Genomic DNA, 18,045 nt, shown 5'->3' on the forward strand with positions numbered 1-18,045 from the left:
CCTAATTAGCAATTGTATATCTGAGAAAACTATTTTATTTTCATTCGAGAGCATATTTACTTTTTACGTTTAGTTCTTGATTTCTTCGATGGTGTGTTTACTTGGCAAGTCATCTTGGAATTACTGTATTTTTATTTCTTCTGCTACTACCTGTGTACATCATTCTTGATAAAATTAATCACTGAATTCTGTCTAATGCCTTTACCATATATACAAAATAGTTAGTATTCATTCTCTCCTATGTACTAACCTAATGCTTATGTTTAATTTTGAACAATTACAATTATATCTGTGCACACAAATCATTCACGCCCTACAATACCATTTATCTATAGTTATATTCAATTAATTATGTGCATACCTTTAGTTGTTACCACTCTCATCACTCTATTTCAGGAATTTCCAGCATTGCCCAGCATTATCACATATCCTGAAAGTTTTCTTTTTTCTGAAATATTCAAGTTTCTTATATTATTTTATGCCTTTAATTGAATTCTTTTTAAAGTAATGTCTGGAAATTCAATTAAATCTCTCTGAAGGTTATCTTTACACCACTTAAACCCTATGCCATGTAAGAGTGTATGAAGGATGTCTTATAACCCTCAAAAAGGTGCATGTCCCTAATTCTTTTATGTATACTTTCCAGAGAGACCGTTTTGTCTAAAATAATTTTATTAAATTATGTTTATGTCGATAAAATATTTTGTGTACTTACAGTTCTTATACATTTCTTATATTTGGTCTCGAATAGAACCAATATCAAGATAGTCAAGATGCGCCACCCACTTTGTATGTAGACGGGTTTTTTTGCGTGAATCTAAGGTATTATTCTTCTTTTCGTAAGAGATGTTATTCACAGTAACCAAGGTAATATTTTGCACGGCAGCAACCCGCTAAAAACATTTTTAATATATAATAAAACTGTACGGACTTATATTATTTAATATCATCAATAATTACCTCTCTAATGGATTTACCGACAAAAGGAGCCTCCGTTATCTCGTTCCTTTTCGAAATAACCTATTAAAGTCGCAATCAATTTGTGACCCTGAATGTCGATTGTTTTCGGCATTTTCAAACAAAATACTTGCCTATAAATTATTGCAACTGTATAATTAACTGTAGTTTTTAGATATAGTATAATCTTAAAATAAATTATATTTGGTAACATTTTTGTTCAATTATTTTATTTAGATTAGAATTTTTTTGTATGTCAAAGCCATACTGAATTAAAACTCATAGTTTATGCGGCAACATTGTAATATTTTAACATCATAAATATCTACGGCACATTAATAAAAAAACTTTGAATATACTATATAGACCGCTCAATAAAACAGCGAATTCATTGGTGATGACAATCGCCGCAACGTTGCCGCATCAACTCTAATCTGTTCATATTGGCTTTACATATAACAAAATTGTAATCTAAATAAAACAATTAAACAAAATTAATGTTATAAAACATAATTTAGGTCAGTCAATTGAAAGACTGCTATTAATAAAGAAAGGAAACTACAGTTAATTATACAGTCATAGTTGTTTAAGATTGTGTTTTATTATATTTACATTAAACTCTTTTCCACACAAACTATAAGGTACAGTTCCAAGCTCGTTTTTTTAGGTTGTGGTATTCTCTGGAGTCCTAATCTACCTAACTAACAATTATATATCCAAGTAATATATTTTATTTTGATTAGAGGGCACATTCACTTAAAACGTTCACTTCTTGTCTCCTTCGGTGCAGTGCTTCCTTGTAAAGTAATTTTGATATTATTATATTTATCCTTAATTTGTTTTATTACCACCTCTATACATCTTTCTTAAAAAAAACTAGATTCAATCACTGCATTCCCCTTAATGAATTTGCCATATCTGCTAAACAGTTACAGTTAGTATTCTGTTTCTCCTCATACATTTTATCCAAATAATCATATATATTCTGAACAATTACGCACATATAACTGCACATAAATCTTTGACGCTCTATAATAAGATTTTCTACAATTATTCTATATTAATTATATACTCACCTTTAGTTGTTTCCTCTCTCATCATCCAGTCATCCAATCATTTTCAGAATCGCTATTCAAGTGAATAAATTAAGCTGTGAATTTCCAATTAATCTAACACTTGTTTAGGATTCTACCATTTGTAAATTTCTTCTTCAGTGTGTCTGATCAGGTTCGTCCAAACCGTAGCGTTATTGTAGACAATATAGTTTTTTTTTCATATCCAGATAGCTCTTGCATACCTTGTATACCTTCTCGACCTGCATGTCTGTTGTAATAATTCTTTATACACCCAAATCAATTCAATTGGATTGAATATGCAGTGATAGGGCGGAGGACGTATTATTCCATAGCCATATTGTTCAGCCATCTGATTTACTACGTATATTTTTTTCGTACGTTTCCTCTGAAATAATTATATTAAATTATGTTTATATTGAAAAAAACCATTTCATAACGTGTAGTTATTATAAGTAATATTTAATGGAAGAATTTAACTGAAGAATTTTGTAGACGTTTGATAAACGGACTGTTGATTCCGTTACACGTTCGAACTTATCATCACAAAACATTATATCTATCGAAAATATTTTCACAGAGGCAACACGTTAAACATTATGATGATGTGATTTCACTCTTATTTGAATATATAGTATATTAGTTTATATCGAACTAATAACAATATGTTATCAACCCACTAATTGACACCGCAGTATCTTTGAAAAAGTATCAAATTATTGATTATTGTTCATATTAATGCAGTGTTTTTATTGGCGTTTTATCGGATTGTTGTTATATTGTCTTAAGGCTGAACTGTTTATCATTTTATAAGATGTTTTTGTAAGCATTTTGCAATCTAACTAGGATATTTTTGTGTGTCGTCAAATTATTATTATAAATTGTTTTGAACATTACACTATACCCCTAAATTTTAGAATTATTTACATTGTACTATGACAAAAAAAGCTGAGAAACACTGGTCTAAATAGATATCCATAAATAATAGTCCTCAATATTTAATTTTGAAATGTTTGATTAAATTTAATATTACTTTTACAAGATTATTATCAGTTATTATAAATAGAAAGATAACTAAATATGTTGAAATGTATTTTTTTTTTATAATTTGCTCAGTTAACAAATAAAATACTTTGTCAATAAGCAATAACGACTATAAAATCATATGTATCTCTCCAGTTGATCTCTAAAAGATAAGCTGCAGAAGTATGTTCGTTCTAAAACCCTTTTCAGATCAACCAGGCTTCCATTGTTCATTTTTTCTTTCAAGATAATTCCTCAGATAATATCTACATCTTTTAAAGGTACTTTAAAAGTATTTTAACTTACTGAGAAATTTTTGGTCTTAAAATATGTTATGTTGAAGTATCTCCTATAAAATAATTTTTGATACGGAACATTTAAAATATAGTCCTTTCAATAAAACAGCCAATGCACGTCATAGATGACGGTAAATATACTCTCAAATGAAAGTTATAAATATGCAAAATTGATTTTAAACCCGGAGTGGATTTTTTCTTCTTACTCTTTCACCCTAGCTAAAAAGAGACCAAATTCTGTCTGATGCGTCGGAAAATGTAACCCAATCAATCTGTAAAATGCAATTTATGTTGCCACTGGTCGACAATGTTTACAAAATTTCTTAAAACATAAGTGTTAATAGCAGCGTGTAACATTTTTTTGTTCTAGTACATTAAGTAAAACGAACACAAAAATTTTAACGAATTTTTTATAACATGTACCAGTTTAACGTTATGATAAATCAAAATTCTGTAAATAAATAGAGACAGTATGAAAATTTTAAATCAAATTTATTTATTTATATTGTTAATTTTATTAAAAATTGTAGTAACATATTCTGAAAGAAAATGACGAAATATTAACATCTCCTCTTGTGAACAGTAGAATCCTCTTTCATTAGAATCCAGCAGTAATCTGCTAATATTTTAGCATTCCATCTTCCTTGATAACACTGTTCTATCTGCTTTATATCCTAGTGAAAGCTTTCATCTTGCTCGTCACTCATCATTACAAGATTAGGGGGTAAAAATGGTTTTAATGTTTTTACATTTTTGTAATAAGTCATTCACTAGAAACTCGCCTAGAATTGCATGAATTACTTTCTTGAGAGATAACCAAACCAAACTCTTTTGCGGTAATATTTTCTTATTTGTCGGCCAACAAAAATGCCTTGTTTGAAGTTAACATCACTTAATTTAGAAAGATCAGTTTTCAAATACAAAAATCCTTCACCATTTTTATCCATAGCCTTGGCAACATTTTTTGATTAATCCAAGTTTTATATGAAAGTATTGGTGGATTGAGAGATTCATATTTAACGTTTGATATACAACAAAGTCAGTTCTCTTTAGTCAATCTTTAACTTTGTAGTGTATTTTGGTGTCCCGCAAACAGAGAAAACAATTATATTTCGTGAAACCTCAATGTAATCCAAGCAAAGTAACAACAACTTTTAAATTAGCACAAACTTTCCATATGTATTCTTTGTATTTAATTAAGTTTAAAATTGGATTCTTGTTTTCATGCGTTTCTATTAAAATCACTGTATATGTAATAGATATGAAAGAATACGGGCTGCCATTATAGTGTAATACAGCTTGTAAGATTAAATAGTATTCACAATATTAATAAGGAATGTAACGTCTTAAAGAAACATTAAAGAAACAACATTTTCAACAATTAAATAAGAAATTCGAAAAACATAATCTTATTTATATCAGAAAAAATTACAAACCACAAACGTTGTAATCCAATATTCTAAATTAATGCGGCAACATTTCGACGTGGTGGCGTTTTCATGACGTGCATTGGCTGTTTTACTGGATAGACTATATACAATTCTAAAAAATAATAAATGTTTATAACAAAATTTCTGACAATACGTTCAAATAAAATCGGAAGCAACGAGTTGGATACAAAGTTATACATTTCTTTTCGCAAATGATTTTGAAAGACTCTCGCCTAAATTCAAAGACAAACCGCACGGCTGTTCCTCTACCTGAAACGTAGTCAATCAACCGTCATCGTGGTAAAAAATCTAGTTGGCGCAGCTGGAGTCCCTCTAAAGAACCATTTTGGCGTGCACGTAGCGAAAAAGCAACGAATGACAGTTTAAATATAACCATTTGCGAAGCCGCCTAGCTAAATTACCCGCCATTGTGACCGATTCCCCGTAGAGAATGATCGCTGAACCGCGATAGGATGCTCAAACCGCCAGAAAATTGGTGTAAACTTGCAACCTTCTTCTGGGTCTTTACACAACACCAGCGTCACCGATAAAATCTCGGCGAGATGACAGGAAAACGGGCGACGGAGCGAGATGCGACGCGTCGGACTCGCGCGAACCGAACAAAGACAGCGAATACGAACGAAATTACCTGTAACCAGATTCCTTAAAAGCCACAAAGATTGGATATCATAGCCGTAGAGTCCGGTGCACGGACTTCTAGTGTTACGTACGTTAAAATATTAGCTTAATCCGATCGATTCGAATTCCCGGTTGAGAATTTATGCGCTGTTATGAAGTATGCGCCTCGTGTTTCATTCCTACTAATTTATTGTCTAAAATACCTTCGTAATTTATCTACGCGTCTGTCTCTCTTTCTTATCTGTGACGCATTAAGCGTGGATTACTTTAATTTCCATTATCGAATTAGTTTGAGGTTGTATGGGTAATTTATAAGTACCATGAAATCAGCAGAGTGCTCTCCATATTCATATATAATATATTACATACGTTTTCCATTACATAATTATTTCGCGTAATTTTTTAAAATTCATTAATATATTGTTACCAGTCGTTGTCGGCTATTTTAGAATTTGTCGCTATAGTGACAACTAGATTCTTACCCTAAACCCTTACTTAGTCTCTAATAAAATTAAATAAAAGTTTATAGCGATTTTCAGTACTTTTTCCATTTAGTTCAGTCCACACTGTGGTTCTCTTGAATCTACTTAGTAATCAGTTATTCAGTTATCCGAAAGTTACAGAACGTTGATGTTAACTTGGGTCTCGTGTCTTTTCTCAAGTTTTTCCTCTGGATGCCCGAATGCGATTCTTTTAATGGGATTTTGAAATTAAAATTTAAAAGAAAGTTAAAATTAGGTCGCTATATTTATTTATATTACTAGCCGATAATATTTTCCATTTTTCTGACAGTATTTGAGATCAATATCATTAGGTTTTCTTCCAGTTCTCTCCTCTCAATGCTGCGATGACTATGGCATGAATTTGCTTTGTGTTTACAATTATTTCTAACTATTAACTTTCCCGAAAGCGGTGATGATTGGGCTGATGTTTTCTGAATTTAAGCTTCTTGGGTCTGGAGCTATTTTAATTGAGTAAAGAGCCTTTTGTTAATTGTGCAATAGCTTAATAACCACTTCTAAGACATTGAAACAATACTCGTCCATTTCCATGTTTATTTACCTTGTTTTCAATGGCATATATTCAATATATTCTCCTTTTACCAACTAGAAGTTTATCTGGACTAGACCTACAGTTTAACGTGGGTCCCTGGCATTAAGTCTACCGACTGGCGAGTGACCAACTTGGAAATCATCTCAGAAGACATCCGGTCTTACCCAGCCGTGTACTGACGTACTGACATGACTGGAATCATTTCCCTTGTCGAATTTTGCAGTCTTGCCTAGGACAATCACAAATATTAACCAATCATAAACATAAATTTACGACCTTGCCTCAGCAGGATTCGAACCCGCGACTACCGGAAAAGTAGATGGACCGTCCTGTCGCCTTTACCACTGCGCTACTAAGCCGGCCAACCGGTTATTTGATGACTCAATTCCACTGAAGCAAGGTATTGCAAAATGACGGATGATATAAAGTAAAGTAAACCTTTTCCTTTGTAGAACTATAGTCAGATTGACGATGTCCCAACGTTTTTGTACATTTTTACAGACAAATAAGTATCTTTTTGATATCATTAATGTCAGCCCATAGAGGCAGGCTCAGGGTTGACCCTAATGAAACAGATTGTTCATATCAACTTCTATAACTAATAATTTGCCTCAAAAATGTTTTTTATAATTATTTTTTTATTAATATTTAAATTTTTTATTTTATTAATATTTAAGCTATGATGGATTTTTTCTCATTACTTATATATGTCTGGAAGAAATATATTAATTAATTATTAAGCTGCATAAAAGTTTTTTGGGTATTACATGTGGATTTTCGTCCTCCAACTGGTTTGATCTTCTAAACCGATCTTTGCCATTGATATTAAAATCACCACTTTTAAATGATTAAAACCAAAATCTACATTTGGTATATGTCAAAGCTGCATCATCATAGATTTATAAAAATGTTTGAAAGGTTTGGGCAACAGATTTCTTCAAATACTATAATACTAAATGGAAAACTGTTAATTTATATAGATAATTATCAAAACCATCGAATTTAACAGTTATCAGGCTGGAAAATGATTCAGATGATGATGTTGATGTTTCAGTTTCAAGTACTAAGAGTAATACTTATATAATATATTATATAGTCCGTCCAATAAAACAGCCAATATCATAAAAGACGTCGCATACATTGCTAAATGCAGTTCGTAAAAATGTCAAAAAAATTTTAAACTCGGAACGTATTTTTACTTCTCATTTTACCCTGGTTGATGAGTCGGAACATCGACCAAATCGGTCTATAAAATTCGATTTGTGTTGATATTGATTGAGCCTATTGTTTTCTTCAAAATATTAGTAATAATAATTATAGGTTACCGGCAATCGTGATAGACCAAAATTCAAGTTAAAGTGGCAACATTGCGACATGGTGACGTGGTGTGAATGTATTGAATTACTGATATTCTTATCAAATTTATTTTAATTTTTAGCTATTTTGTTTCTGGAAAATATTTAGGATATAAATCGAAAATTATACAACCGATTAAGATTAAAAAATCTTAGTTACTAGGTATTGTATATTCAAATCAATTCGTCTTAATGTTTTCATAACTGCGAATAATTTAAATATAAATGCGTGTAAAGTACAGACCGCTTTCGAACCCCGAAAAGCCACCCCTAAACCCTTGAAATGCATACTCCAACACATGTGAATTCTCATACAGTGTATTAGGCGATGTAAATCGATGGGGATACCCTCCTTGAGAAACCAAGCAAGTGTAAAAAAAACCTTTATTGGATTTTAAATTAAAAATAGCCACGGCGCCCTTGTCAAAGTCGCAAGATTCGGCGGAGGATGAGAGCCCTCGATGTTGAACAGTCACTGATTGTGAAAAGAGAGATCTCTTCGAGGTAGATTTCTTTCCGGAATTGATACAGCCTTTTAAATTACATCGCTTGTCGTCGTGTTACGAGAAGTATCAATTTAATACTAGAGATTAGCTTTTATTAAGCACCAGCATATATTCTGATTATTTTTTCATTATAAAAAGTATTTATTGGGAAAAATTGGTAAAGTATTTAATAACTAAAATATTTTTACAATAATATTTTCAACCATTTTCTATAACTTTCTCCTATTTTTCCTATTTTTTCCGGTGATACCGTATTGAAAGAACAATGTTGGTAGGGCAGATCCAATTTTACGCTTCTTCGGCAATTAGGAACCATATTCCAGTCAAGTCATGCTGCATTGGTCTGAAGAAATGGTAATCAGAATTATTATGTGGGCTGCAACAGTGTTTCCTTCACAAGTATTACAATATGTATTCGAGCGCTGTTATGCAAAAGCATTCATATATTTATCGCTATTTCTGGTATTCTCATTCCGTTTTATTATGAGAAAATCTATAAATATGATTTTTAAAAAACGCTACGAAAATTTTCCCAGGGCCAGTATTATTGAAAATCGATCGAAATAGAGGCAAAAATCTCTAATAGTATTCCGGATAATTACCTGTCGATCTTTACGTCAACAAAAAACCGGTTATATAATTCGTACGAGCCCGAACCGCTGACAGATCGATAAAGAAATTAAAACATCATATATCAGCGACCCAATCAAAGTCAACGTACTGTGTAAATGCTGATGGTCAATGGATTATATCGAGCGGAAAGGTAACTCTGCCGCCAATCGTTTTTCTCACAAACGAAGACGAAACACAAAGCGGGCCCCATCTCCTCTCCAAAAAGAATCGAGATTTTATTTTAAATACACTCGACTGGATTTTTCAATATAATGGTGATTAAGGCTAAACTTTCAGAACCAATATGGGCTTCAATATTGCGTAAAAAGCAAACATAGTACGTTCGACGGGCTGTGCTTTTCCTTTTTCCCTTTTTTATATTCCGTTCTTAAAGAGATGCTCCGAATCTGCCTGTTTCTTTTATGAAGAGTTGATAGTCGTGCGGCTTAGGCTCTTCCGCTTTTCATTTCGCTAAAATGAAGATAAGAAAAAATAACATCGACGAATAGGTAGGAGTCTATTGAGAAATGGGATTAAAGAAATAACATTTTTTTGTTGTACAATCAATGGAAAACTGGTTGAAAAATATATCGATACAAAATAATGTCGAATATAAAAGTTTTCATAATATTCCATTATAACAGATCAATTGAAATGTTCTCGGCCTGCCATAGTAAAACACATTTTTTTGGCAAAATTAGTTTTTTTATTCAACATAATTTCTTCAAGGATGATGATGTATGATTCGATACAATTTCTGTTGTACAACTTGTCCTTTGCTTCAAAATAGGCCTCAGTTTCGTCGATCACCTCTTCATTCGAAGAAAATTTCTTCCCAGCGAGCATTCTCTTGGGACCTGAGAACAAGAAATAGTGGCTGGGGGAAGATCTGGAGAATAGGGTGGATGAGGAATCAATTCGAAGCCCAATTCATGGATTTTTGACACGGTGCATTGCCTTGGTGAAGCAGCATTTTATTTTTCTTCAAATGCGGCCGTTTATCGGCGATATCTTCCTTCAAACGGCTCAATAACGCCATGTGATAGTAGCTGTTCATAGTCTTTCCTTTTTCAAGGTAGTCAATGAAAATTATTCAATGCGCATCCCAAAATACAGACGCCATAACCTTGCCAGCCGATTGTTGCGTTTTCCCACGTTTTGGAGCGGGTTCATCGTATGCACTCCACTCGGATTATTGTCGATTGGACTTCGGAGTGAAATTATAGAGCCATGTTTCATCCATTGTCACATATCGATGCAAAAGCTCGGGTTTATTAGGCTCGATCTTCTTCAAACACTGCTCCGAATCATCCACTCGTCGTTGTTTTTGGTCAAAAGTGAGCTCGCACGGCACCCACTTTGCACAGAGCTCTCTCAGACCCAAATATTCGTGAATGATATGATGTACACGTTCAGATGATATCTTTAAAGTGTCTGCTATTTCGTATAATTTCAATGTACGATTATTCAAAATCATTTTGTGTATTTTTTTAATGTTTTCGTCGGTAACAAACCCTTTTGGACGTCCACTGGGTTCACCATCTTCAGTACTCATTTCACCAGGTCTAAACTTAGCATACCAATCCTTGATGGTTGATTCTACTGGGGCAGTGTCCGGAAACTCGGCATCAAGCCATGTTTTTGCTTGAACTGTATTTTTTCCTTTAAAAAGCAATATTTTATCAACACGCGAAATTCCTTTCTATCCATTTTTTTTCACAATAACAAAAATGCTATAATGATCAAAAAATTATCCGACAGCTTTCAAATTTATACACGCATCTTTTGAGGATTAGGGCTAACTAAAAAACATATGGAATTAATTCTAGTAGCGCCATCTATGTGTCAGGCTGGGGAATTTCTAATTAACCTGTTACTTCATAATAATAAAAAACCATTTATCTTGATTCATATCAAGCTGATCATTCATGTATATCGTATAATGTATGTAACAAAAATTAAAAATTTCAAGAAATTACCAACAAAGAAATATATATTATTAAGAATATTATTGTAGAAGTTTTTTTTAATACCACATATGTTAATTAATTTTTGTTATAAATATTTTGTTACATCATACATTTGATGTGCTTAGTAAAATCTCAACGTATTTTTTATTATGCTACCATCAATACACCAGCCAAAGAGTGCAGAATATATAAGTATATATTTTCCAAAAAAAAAAATTAATTAGAGTAAATAAGCTAAAGTTAAGAGTGATACTTACGTCTAGTACTGCTTCCACATTGCTTTGATTTAGGAACCTTATTTCCTGTGTTGAGATCAAATCTTGGAGAATTGTATAGATCCATTTGATTTCGAGGTCATCCTGCAGTGTTTCGATGATTACGTAGCGTTGGCAATTAATCGAAGAACCTTGTCCGGGTGGCTTTGTATTATTACAACTCTATATTTCTACCTCATAAGTCCAAACAGACTTTATAATTAAGCGATAACCAATTTTGTTGATTTTAAGTCAAGTATCCGCCAACGAAAAAGTACAATTCTTTGATTTTGAGTCTGATCTGTGGCGTTTTATGCCTAACGTATATTCTTTTTACAATATATAATCACAAAGCACACGCAAATTTTACAAATTGTACAAAATTATCATTATTATTAAATATAATTTTTTATTAATTACATCTTGCGTTAGATACGCTGAGTACAATCTTAATTTACAAATTAATTTATTACTTTTGTTAAACATACACTTATTCACTAAACAAGTTCGTATGATTTGATTCGCTTCAATCTTCTGATTTCCTGCGTGTTGTCCAGTAGCTGTATTGCTTTCAGGTTGCTGTGATTTAGCAACCTTATTTAATGTTTTAAGCGGAAATATTGAATCACTTCGTGTATCAATTTGATTTCGACGTCATTGCCCAGCTCTTCGTTGGTTACGCAGCGATAAGCATTGGTAAGTAATCGTTTGCGTGCGTTTGATGTTTTAATACAACCCCATATATGTACACCATAGGTCCAAATAGGCTTTATGATTGACTGATAAACCTAGCTCTTTAATTTTAGGTCAAGTTGAGAATATTTCCCTACTAACTAAAACAATTGCTTGACTTTGGGTCATACCATCCAGATGTATTCTGAGGTATTCAGCTGAGTCTGCTTGAGGAATCGGCCATTCATTAAGTGATATAATTATCTTTTTGTCATTTCGCCGCAACTGAAAATTATCATGGACATATTGGGAGATTGTAAATATAACATGGCTAAAATAATAATTACTCTAATACGCAGGAATGACCTGATAATTTGTTTCAAATTATAGATCTAGATAAGAATTACCAAAAAAGTTTCTTAAAATAAAGCAATGACAGATAAAGTACATAGCTGTTAATATATATCATATTGAAACCGAACAAAACCCATTATCACATTTAACTTATTTTCCAGACACTATAAACATTTTTTTTGTATTTTTACTCATATGCATTATACATTTTGCTAGATATAGTACAAATTAAATAAAACACTTTTCTCAACTGTATATTCGGGCATTTATATATGTTATCGAAAGACTCTATTCATTGAAATATTTAAATTATTAGCACATTAATTTTAATTATTTTGAACAAACTACAAATTACTAAAATCTTTAATCAGAATTGATATTATTTCGATTTTATTAATATTTTAAACGTATAAAATTATTTTTATATGGTCCCTTCTCAAACATATTTTGGTACCTTTGTATTTCACTTTTTGATACACCTAATAAAAAAAATTAGAAGAGTTATACACTGTTTAAAATAATGACCATAAAATTTTTAAAATACTTTACTTTACAAAAATATTTATTATCTTTTCCGTAATTTTTCTAGTATTTTTGTGAATACTAGATTACAATTACATAATTTTTTAGATTTTGCAATTAGTTTATTTCGAACAACACATTTCAATTATTGTAAGGTTCCGTTTTTGCCTGTCGCATACTATAACACCTAATTTAATGCATAACAACTGTACTATTACTGAGATGTTTTTTCTGTTTCAGTGACGCAAGTAAATGTGGCCAAACACCTTAGCTACTGGGTAAGTCAAATTCCCCTAATTAATTTAACAATTACGATATATAAATTAAATTGTTGTATTAAATACTCCTCAAAAGCATCCGCTTAAGCTCGACAAGAGAGTAACATCAAAAGATTCGACATAACAATGCGAAAGAATACCGTACAAAGGCAATTCATTAACCGCAGAGTTTAGTATCGATGTTCTCCCCAGCCCCATTGATCTAAGCCGATTTCGCAACGTTTTTCCTTCCTTAGACCCATTCGGAGATTGGAAATACGTAACAAGAAAGGGCGTTACCTAGATACGGCGTTGTTATCAGTCTTTTTCCACTAGCCGAAGGGTTATTATCACCGGGCATGGATGCACGTGCGGACTGCATTTACGTTAATGATTTTCGATGAGCCGATTAATTTGTTTGCTTAGGCATTAGTTATGGCCAATTGGGCAAGTGAATGGTGGGTGTACGATGGTGAAGAGTTGCTGGGGGCTTATTTGGAGCTAGTTGTATTAACTGGTATACAAAGATGATACTTGCTAATGGTTTAATAATATGTGGATGTTTTTATAACAACCCTAGTTACCTTTACCCTGTCAACTTATTTTATAAAAACATCAAAATTCATTAAAAATATGATTTCAATTAACTTTCCTTATCTATGATTCTTTATTATTACATTTGTGATAACAAAATAATTTTCTTATATTTGTGTTATAATAATGTATTTTAACACATTCCGAGAATTCTCATAATAATTATGTTAATATGATTTTATTTTGAACTAATAATTATCGAGAAATATAGTTGAATATAATATCTATAACAAATAAATTAATATTATCGAAAACTATTTAACAGTTTTAGTACTTAGTATTAACTATTGAGGGTACAGACTATTTCGGTCCGATATTTTATTAAAAAATTACACAGTTATTGTGAAAGTACATATCATAAGTCATCGATTGTTACTAGTTTCATCTTCATCATCATCTTATTTGAAATATTTACTCCGGATAGAAAGCCGAATAGAAAACAAATAACATTTTTAGCTCGTACTAATTGCAATACTTCATACAAAATAAAACCGATAATAATAGAAAAAGTAAAAAATCTGCTCTCATTTATAATCTTTAATATCCCTGTTGATTACGATTATTCTAGAATTCTAAATTAAAAATTACATACGATTCAAAATTAACATGGAGAGATTTCAAGCTATTAGCTGTAGTTTTTAGTCCCTAGTCCATTTCTAGATCTTGTCGACCTCTACTTGTACTTTTTCTGCAGCCTTAGACAGAGATATATCTTTTGCATTTTGCTATAATAACTGTATCGTCAGCAAATGTTCCAAATACATTCAATATGCACGTGCAGACTGCATTTATTCTAATGATTTTCGATGACCCCATTAATTTGTTTGCTTAGGCTTTAGTTATGGCCAATTGGCCAAGTGAATGGTGGGTGTAGGATGGTGAAGAGTTGCTGGGGGCTTATTTGGAGCTAGTAGTATTAACTGGTATACAAAGATGATACTTGCTAATGGTTTAATAATATATGGATGTTTTTACAACAACCCTAGTTGCCTTTACGCTGTCAATTTATTTTATAAAAACATCAAAATTCATTGAAAATATGATTTTAATTAACTTTCCTTATCTATGATTCTTTATTATTACATTTGTGATAACAAAATAATTTTCTTATATTTGTGTTATAATAATGTATTTTAACACATTCCGAGAATTCTCATAATAATTATGTTAATATGATTTTATTTTGAACTAATAATTGTCGAAAAATGTAGTTGAATATAATATCTATAACAAATAAATTAATATTATCGAAAACTATTTAACAGTTTTAGTATTTAGTATTAACTATTAAGGGTATAGACTATTTCGGTCCGATATTTTATTAAAAAATTACACAGTTATTGTGAAAGTACATATCATAAGTCATCGATTGTTACTAGTTTCATCTTCATCATCATCTGATTTGAAATATTTACTCCGGATAGAAAGCCGAATAGAAAATAAATAATATTTTTAGCTCGTACTAATTGCAATACTTCATACAAAATAAAACCGATAATAATAGAAAAAGTAAAAAATCTGCTCTCATTTATAATCTTTAATATCCCTGTTGATTACGATTATTCTAGAATTCTAAATTAAAAATTACATACGATTCAAAATTAACATGGCGAGATTTCAAGCTATTAGCTGTAGTTTTTAGTCCCTAGTCCATTTCCAGATCTTGTCGACCTCTACTTGTACTTTTTCTACAGCCTTAGACAGAGATATATCTTTTGCATTTTGCTATAATAACAGTATCGTCAGCAAATGTTCCAAATACATTCAATATGCACGTGCAGACTGCATTTATTCTAATGGTTTTCGATGAGCCGATTAATTTGTTTGCTTAGGCATTAGTTATGGCCAATTGGGCAAGTGAATGGTGGGTGTACGATGGTGAAGAGTTGCTGGGGGCTTATTTGAAGCTAGTAGTATTAACTGGTATACAAGGATGATACTTGCTAATGGTTTAATGATATGTGGATGTTTTTATAGCAACCCTAGTTAACTTTAAGCTGCCAATTTATTTCATGAAAGCATGAAAATTCATTAATAATATGATTTCAATTAACTTTTCTTATGTTTGTGGTATAATAATGTATATTAACATATTCCGAGAATTCTCATAATAATTATCTTAGTATGATTTTATTTTGAAAATTTATCTAGTTTGGATTTTTGTTAAATTATATCTTCTTAGAATAATTTTAATTCAACTTCTACTAACAGTTGTTGAAAAATATAGTTAAAGTTAATATATATGAGAAATAAATTAATATTATGGAAAATTATTTAACAGTTTTAGTACTTATTACTAACTATTGAGGGTATAGAGCACTTCGGACTGATTTTTTATTGAAAAATTACACGTTTATTGTGAAAGTACATAAGTAAAGTAACTCTATCATCGATTGTTACTAGTTTCATCGTCATAGTTTCTTTACAGCCTCAAATAGCATTTTAAAACAAGATATTAGAATATAGAATTCGACTACTGTGTATAACTGGTGAGAAATTATCAGCACAACCAAAATTAACACAAGCGTACAAAGAAAAATCGGTGAAAACAATTAACGATGTAAACTCAGGAATAGGATAAATTTAAAACACCGATGAAAATGGAGTTGGTATGGGAAAACATTTGCCGTCTCATTTGAAAAATTTGCGCCGGATAGAAAGCCGAAAAAAAATTTCTAGCTTGTGCTAATGGCAATACCTCTGCTCTCATTTATAAACTTTAATATCCCTGTTTATTACGATTATTCTAGGATTCTAAATTAAAATTTACGTAGGATTCAAAATTAACATGGACAGATTTGAAACTATTGGCTGTAATTTCTAGTCACTAGTTCATTTGTAGATTTGGTCGTCCGCTACTTATACCTTTTCTACAGCCTTAGACAGAGATACATCTTTTGCTATAATAACTGTGTCGTCAGAAAATGTTCGAAATACCTTTTGTTCCATAACAGCATGAGATATCCAGAAATATTGCGGGATAATATTTCTAATCTTCTAATGCCCTTTCAAAAACCGCTGCTACTCTGGGCCTTTGGTTGATTCTCTAGTGGTGATGACCACCACCACCCATGAATGGTGATGTGTGAAATATCATCAATTTCAGGAGCCTTTTCAGGGTTGAGGTTGTTGTCAATTTCTGTCGCAAGTTCCATTGGAGAAATAAAATTTACAGCTGTATCGGGCTGATAAACAGAATTTATATCTATTATAGATTATAGATATATCATTAATTGGAATACGTTAGATAAATGTTCTGCGAATCATTCAACTTTTTCGGCGCTGCGTCGAACCCATTCATTTCGATCATTTTTAAGAAACTGTACTCTAATAGTTGGTTTTTCAAATCTTCGAGTTGCTTTCTATAGCGAGTAGTTTTTGTCTGCTTCAGGGCCGCTTAATTCACTTACATATATATCGAAGCAAATCTGTTTACATTCTTTAATCATTTGATTTGTCTGATTACTATTTCTATTAAATATTGTTTTGTCCACAGCGTGTTTGGTTCTGTGGGGGTAATGGGGTAATTTACTTCATATTCTGATTTCTCTCTTGATGTCGGGGTAACTTCTTTTCCAGCAGACCGAATTTGTTCAATTATATTTCGAGTTTGCTGCTCAAGGTCGTCTATATTATTAAGTTTTACGTTTAAACTGATTTGTTCTTGCATAATAATGTGTGTTCCAGATTGAAAACTTGTTAATAAGATTAGCGTGAGTGTGATCAGATGACCGTTCATACAAACTCTCTTTATGACTGTCGGTGGACCAGTAAGTGAATTCAATAAAAATGTCATTTTACACATCGGTGTTATTTAAGTATCTCGATTAAAATATATATAATGTTAAGTATATTTTGGTGACTGTCAAAAATGAAACGAGAAAATCAATGGCTTTGAATGGTTGAGAGCCCAATAAACAACCGAACAATTGGCGGCGATCAAATACTTTGTTGCTTCTGCTCCTAAAATACGACACCGTCACCCAATAAGATCAGAAAAGGTAAAGACGAGACACACACACACACACAGAGAGTCGAAAAACAAAATCTGACCGGTAGATAATAGGTATCGCGACGCCAGATAACGAAAACAACGGTCACCAGAAAAACGAAGAAAAAAAACGGAGCGACACAGATGAAAAAATCGTTGTCGTCAAAGTTCGGGTGTTCGGTTACTGGCTGGGCCTTACGCTCACCAACAATAAGGATCATATTTCTTCGAGGTGTTACCGTCGCTTATAATCCGGGACAAAAGGAATGTCGCGTATTAAGCCGATTTGAAAATATATTTTTCGAACTACTAATACATGTTGGGTGTTCGCTCGGGGTCCAGACTTGACCGGATCAGTCTGTTGGACGGGCTGCTTGATCGGCAGGGCGAAGCATCGACTGTTTTTTTTTCGTTTGTTTCGTTGGCTTGATAATTTTAAGAGAATAAGATCTTTTTTATGATATATATTAGGCAGTGAGTTAGGTTT

General features: G+C 31.9%; 1 protein-coding gene across 2 annotated transcripts in view; it reads left to right on the forward strand.

Annotated features, from left to right (window-relative positions):
* The window catches only part of Otd-2 (orthodenticle-2), a 53,640-nt gene that overhangs the window by 12,692 nt on the left and 22,903 nt on the right, over positions 1–18,045 (forward strand). For both annotated transcript variants that reach the window (XM_076408029.1, XM_076408030.1), the window contains exon 2: positions 12,957–12,994. In XM_076408029.1, coding sequence (XP_076264144.1) covers positions 12,969–12,994 — 26 coding nt within the window. In that variant the 5' untranslated portion in view covers positions 12,957–12,968. The remainder of the gene's footprint in view (positions 1–12,956; positions 12,995–18,045) is intronic.

Source organism: Rhynchophorus ferrugineus, unplaced genomic scaffold, assembly GCF_030347505.1.
Source record: "Rhynchophorus ferrugineus isolate W39M unplaced genomic scaffold, kcgeb_rfMv2 rfM6, whole genome shotgun sequence".
Classification (NCBI taxonomy): Eukaryota; Metazoa; Arthropoda; class Insecta; order Coleoptera; family Curculionidae; genus Rhynchophorus; species Rhynchophorus ferrugineus.